Genomic DNA, 6130 nt, shown 5'->3' with positions numbered 1-6130 from the left:
GTGAGGTGAGGGGGTGGTGTACGCGGGACGGGAGCTCGGCGAAGGGAGAGCATCGGTTGGTTATGGGGTTAACTTTCGGTCGGGTGGCTTTTGGAGCGTGCCGTGAGGTTACGCGGTGGACACATGTCTCTGGTCGTTAATGCTGCTTCTGGTAGTTCGTGGCCGAAAATTAAATACGGTTCACTTGATTTAAACGTCCCCGCTCTGCTGCCCCGATGGCGGTCCCTTTTCCATGGGCAGCCTTGCGCGTATGGCGTGATAAGCTGCCCTGCGAGAGCTAGCTTTGGATAGGACAATTTCAGCGATTTCCTTCACCATCTGTTTATTGTATTTGTACGTAATTGTCGGCTACAGAAAGTCCCTTATCGGGGAGAGCAGGGGAGGTCTCCTTTTTCCTTCTTTCTTTAGTGGACGGTAGAAATGATTTGTCTTTTGTTTCTTATCCCCTTTCTTCCCTATTAGCATTGCGTTCACAAAAAGATCGTCTGATATTGAAAGAAAAATACTTGGTAGCGTTGAAGCACTGAATTTATAACTTTTGTATTAATTATATGTGCATTTTAATGAAAGTGTTACCATTTGTTGTTACTATGGCTGTCTGCCTTTGCTAGGATATTAATAATGAAGCCCAAGTGAGTTTGCTCACACATCTAATTAAAAAGAAGGGGGGGAAAAAAAAAAAAGAAATTCCCCTGACGAGTGGAAAAAAAACTCCACCCAAACCCAAAAATCTGCTGAAGTGTCTTCTTTACGCAAAGTGGAAGGACAGCGCAGCTTATTTTTACCTGGTGTTTCCTGGTATCTTGATTTCCACGAATAACTACTTTTTACATGTTTAGCTCCTCGGTAGTTTGTTGTGCTGACATCGGACTAGCTTGGCTATTACTATTTCAGAGTTAGATGTCATTGATTCTTAAAATATCTGAGAACCATGTAATAAGATGGTGTGATTTTAATAATTTGAAAATTAAGACATGGATCAGGAGAGGATGCTTTAAGTGTCTGTTAATAAGGAAAGTACCTATTAATGCATAAGAAAGAATGTTTAAATTATTGTACATACACATTTTTATATTGTGTATTTTTAATCCTAAAGCTATATGGAAAATAAAAACTATTTTCCTTCTTAGTAGACTTTCATCCTGAAAGAATATATGTACTTAAAAGGGTGAATACATTATTGACATTTCTCTACTTTTTTAATGGGCTGTGTGATTTTTGGATTACAATTTTAAACATCTGGATGGAAACTAGGCGAGATATATATGTACACACACACATATATATACACGTACACACACACATATACATATATATAATCTGAGGTCAGGACTAAATTGGTTCATGCTGAGAAAAATCTTTGTACCTCTATATGATTCCTCTCCTAAAAAGATCTGGTTAAATACTACTAATTTGAATTTTGAGGGAGGACCCCATTTTGTAACTGGTTATATGGGAGTGGATGACTGTGATAGACAACATTTTATTTATGTCATATCTAATTGCTGAAGCTAGATTTAATTAGTTTGTTGAGAATGTACTTTGAAGATGTAAAGTGATTTGTAAGTGCAAGTGTCGTCATGTGGTTTTAATAAGACACTTGTCCCTTTAGTGTTAAGCATCACCACAGTTCTATGGAACAGACTGTTGATGGATTGAACCTTAGAACTTATAGACCTTGGATCTAAATTGGCCAAGAATGCTCTTGGGGGGAATGCACAGTGAAGTTGTATTTTACTTTTCCTCTACTAAAGTAATAGTGTAGGTGAAACCTAGTCAAAGGGAACTCTTGCCATTTAATGTCAGTGCTGCCATGATGTTAGAAAAAACCCACAAGCTACAGACATATCCAGGAGCAGTAGTCAGAGCATGTATTCAGTTTGAAGCTTCATACGCTGTGCTGCGTTTCATATGCCTTTTTACCTGAAATGTATTTTCTCTGACTTTTCTCTGACTTGTCTTCAAAAACAAACCAAAGGTAGCTTCAGTAACTGTTGTTATTATTCAAAATGTAATTTTAATGTATGTGATTTTTTTTTTCCCCTGATTTCTTAATTTTTTTTTGTAGGTACTGAGTTTGTGCTCTGAAGGTTGCAAGAAAGTAATTTTTCATGTTCCTTCTGAACTAGAGGCTGACACATTAGTTGGCAGAGGTGAGAAACGTCAAGATGTCCATCTTAACAATACAACGTTACACCTTTGCAGGAGATGCTGTTAAAAGTGAAGGAGGCTTTTTTTTTTTTTAAATGGAATGAATGGATGACTGGACAGCCAGCTGAACAGCTAGATCAGCGTTTTTATGAAGGATACGCCCTATGTTTGTTATGGATTTGAACACCGTCTCTGTGCATCCATTTAACTTTTGCATAAACAGCCATTGTCAGGTTACAGTATTTATTTTATAACTGGAATTGCAGAGTTTAATGTTTTCAAAGCTTGGAGTCTAGAGCTTAGTATTTAAATAAGTGTCTTGATATTCCAAAGTGCACCCATAGACTACAGAATCACATGAAAAAGGCAGTAAGTCATTTGGATAATGGAAAAGTTAAAAAAAAAAAAAGAAAAAAGACACCCCCCTCCCTCCAAACAAACAACAAAAAAACCAAAACACCACCAAAAACCCAAACAAACAGAACCCCAAAGCACCACCAACAAAAAAACCTACCCCAAACAAACAAAGAAAAAAACCCCAGGAAAACTCACCAAACCAAAAACAATGAGAACAACAAAACCACACAGAAGACAAAACCCATGCAACCAAGCATCCAGAAACTGCTGCTCTGTGAAACACAGATGTGACCCCTCAGTGGTGCTGGGGCATTCAGGGCACGCAAGAGGATGTTTTGCAAAGATGTCCTGCGTGCATGTGTGGATGGGAGAGTGCTCCTGTTTGACTGGATGGTCTCTGTCAGTTTAGGACAGCGTGAAGGTGGCTGAGAGAAATAGGGGAAATCAGAATGCACCCCACTCCTTTTTTTTTTTTTTTTGGTATTTTTTTCAGATTAGTCTTTGAAAGGCTGCTTTTAAAGCTGTGGCACAGCAGCTGCTACAGGGTTCTGTGTTGCCTGAGACTGAATTTAAGGATTCAGAGGTACACTGTGAGTCCTAGGACAAAGAGTAATATGCTCCAAATATGTAATCCTAATCCACATTCTTCAGAAGGAACAAATAAAGTGGGTTAGTAGTTCATCATAATTCAAGTGCTCAGAAAATCTGGTTTTAAAAATGAAAGTTCATTGACTTTACAGTTAAATTTAAAAATGAAGGGTTGCTACAGCTGTTTAAGTATTCAGCATGTTCTCAGAGGCTTCAGCATTTCTCTGTGTAAATAAACGTAATTTCTATAAAAACAAAACTTCATGTTTATTGCAGTGCTATAAAAGAAATCGTATAATAGTGAACTTACACTTTTTTTTTTCCCTAAACATTTAACAAAACCTTTATAGCTTGGATGACATTACTTAAATATTTATTGAGAAAGCATAATATATTTTTGCATTGATACAAGGACCATACCTTGACAGTAAAATGAGTCAGGATTTTTCTGGTTGTTCTAAGGTTTTTTATATTTCTGACTTACGCAACGTATATGAGATGCTGTAAAGAAAAGAGATCTCACAAAGCTATTGTTAACAGAGCATAATGTTGACTCACATAATCATCATAAACAAAGTCTCCAATCTGGGTTTTTTTGAAATGTAGTGCTGTAATACGCAGCACTATGAGACAACTTTAAGCTAGGTAGTGATATTCTCTTTACTACTAAATTTTCATTGTACAGATTGACAAGAGAGAGGAGATGCTGTACTATAGTAAGACTAGAAAATGTTTAATTGAGCAGTTAAAAGAGAATAAGGAAGAAATAATGTCATATTTAAAATTACGCTTCCCATCTGTCCTTGCATTCTTGAAAGAGAAATTAAATTTAGTTTATTGAAAACATCATCTACCTATATGAAGTTCTGAATCTGCTCCTCTGGGAATTTTGCAATCAGCTTTCATTGAGCAAGGTCCCATCCACTATGATATCATTGAAGGAGTATTAAAAAGATTTGATTTTTGAGAGCAGGATACTGACAACTTTTGTACTCTGAAAAGCTCATTTGTCTAGGGTGTCAAATTGTTCTTGCTTGGTGCTGTGGTCCTGTTGCAGTTGATTATGATTATTCTGATTTTGCCTTTTTTCCAACTGTAGTATTGCATTGGTCACTGATGAACCAAGTTTATTGAAGTGCATTAACATTTAAAGTGACAGCAAATGCAGTAAAAAAGACGTGACAAGTATGCTGAATTTAGTTGGTACTTCCTATAAACTGCATGGGATTCTGTCATGTACATATTAAAAAATTGCCAATTGTTTGTTCTAGAGTTTGTCTTTATCTCTCTCATCTGTCTGCCTCATAATTTAAAGGCCTTTGTCCTCCCAAGACTATTAAATCACATAGTAAATCATCAGTGCTTTCCTCCTGAGGGCAAAACATCCAGGATGTAATATTGTCATTGTGCATTTGCATTAATTAATCATTTCCACTGATTTTGTGGGTCATGGAGCAAAAGGCAAAGGTAATAGCTACTGATCCAATAATGAGCATGTCTACAATGTTTTTTTCAAATGAATGTATTAGTTCATCTCTGATGCTTCAATAATTTTACTAGTGTAGCAGTGTCTTGTTGAAAGATATCCATGAAGCACCCATGTCCTTCATGAAACACTTCTATGAATTTCCACTCTTGTTCATAAACTTGGTCAAATCTGAGTGCATAAATGTGTTTTAGAATCTGTAATTGTGATGCTTAAACACTGAATGGCCAAATTTTGAAGACTCCATGTGCCAGTAAATTTAATTTTTATTTAGGGCATGTTTTTTTCTTGTTTTGTGAGGAATATTATTGTTTTAGTGTTTGAGTTATTGTCTGAATATTTTTTTCTTACAGTTGATTTGAAAGAATGCCTTCAGTCTGCAGAGTTTATCAGTTCCAGTGATGGGAATTTCAAAATTCTAGAGGATGGTTCTGTGTACACAACATCTGCTGTTTCTTTGTCCGCTCAGAAAAAGACTTTTAGCATATTACTTAAAGATATTCAAGAACATGTGCAAAAGAAAATACATGTTAGTTTGGTGGAAGAAGAAAAAAAGGTGAGCTTCTAATTTCAAGATACCTTACTAATTTGAAATACTGTTTTCAGATGTGCTGGTTTTGGTCAGGACAGAGGTAATTTTCTTCACAGTAGCTGGTATGAGGTTATGTTTTGGATTTGCCCTGAGAAGGCAGGTACTGCTGATTGTTAGTATCACTATCAATTCATTTATACTCAACTATAAAATTATTCTTATCTCAATCCACAAGTTTCTTCGTGTCATGCTCCCATTCTCTTCCTCTGCTGGAGTGAGGGGGGGAGGTGAGCGAGCGTCTGTGTGGTACTTAATTACTACCTGGGGTGAAACTGCGACAACAGAGTACAGCTTCGTGTTGGGTAACTAGTTAAATTTTGGATTTCAAATGATCAGGCAAAGTATTCTGGTGTAGAGTGCATTCTAATTTAGCAGTTATTGATTACTGTGTCGCTTAAGTCAGCAAACTTCCTTTCTGAGATGGGAGATGCTAGCAAAGAGCCTAATCAGGAATGGCAAGAATCTTGAAAGCCATGTTTGATGAATTAAAGCAGACTTTATTAATGCAAAGTACTACAACGAATAATAATAATTAAAAAAAAAAATCATCTCTTGGCATACTCTCACAGATATAATCACAAATCAAGACCTTGGAAAAAGAAATGGTCAGTGGGAATGGAGGGGAAAAAAAGATAGAAGCGCAAAACAGTAATTAAGCAATAGTATGCACAGTGAAAAGTATATGGATACATTCCTGCCTGTCTTTTTATCTTCTAGACTGAGACACAGAAGACCAGGCATGCTAGAGATACGGTTCTCAAGCGAACTAAAAGAAGGTGGGGCCCTATTCCATCTGTTGTGATGGAGAACTCGATCGGACCTTTTCCACAACAAATACAGCAGGTATATTTCATATGAATCCTAATTTTATGACACAAGCTGGTTTGTATGTGACTTGTATGATAAAAGAAGAACAAATTGACCCCTCTTTTATTACCTACTCATGCCATTCCTGC

The 6130-nt window shown here is 36.7% G+C and overlaps 1 protein-coding gene across 1 annotated transcript in view; it reads left to right on the top strand.

Moving 5' to 3' along the window:
• Positions 1–215: 215 nt before the first annotated feature.
• The window catches only part of LOC104513080 (desmocollin-2-like), a gene marked incomplete at its 3' end in the record, with an annotated part of 15865 nt that continues 9950 nt past the window's right edge, over positions 216–6130 (top strand). Inside the window, exons 1-4 of the mRNA XM_010156312.1 lie at positions 216–248; positions 2069–2153; positions 4936–5138; positions 5904–6017. Of these exons, the coding sequence (XP_010154614.1) occupies positions 216–248; positions 2069–2153; positions 4936–5138; positions 5904–6017 (435 nt within the window). The remainder of the gene's footprint in view (positions 249–2068; positions 2154–4935; positions 5139–5903; positions 6018–6130) is intronic.

This window comes from Eurypyga helias, unplaced genomic scaffold (assembly GCF_000690775.1).
Source record: "Eurypyga helias isolate BGI_N326 unplaced genomic scaffold, ASM69077v1 scaffold5480, whole genome shotgun sequence".
Classification (NCBI taxonomy): domain Eukaryota; kingdom Metazoa; phylum Chordata; class Aves; order Eurypygiformes; family Eurypygidae; genus Eurypyga; species Eurypyga helias.
Note: the sequence above shows the minus strand (reverse complement) of the source record. Positions and strands in the feature narration are given on the sequence as shown.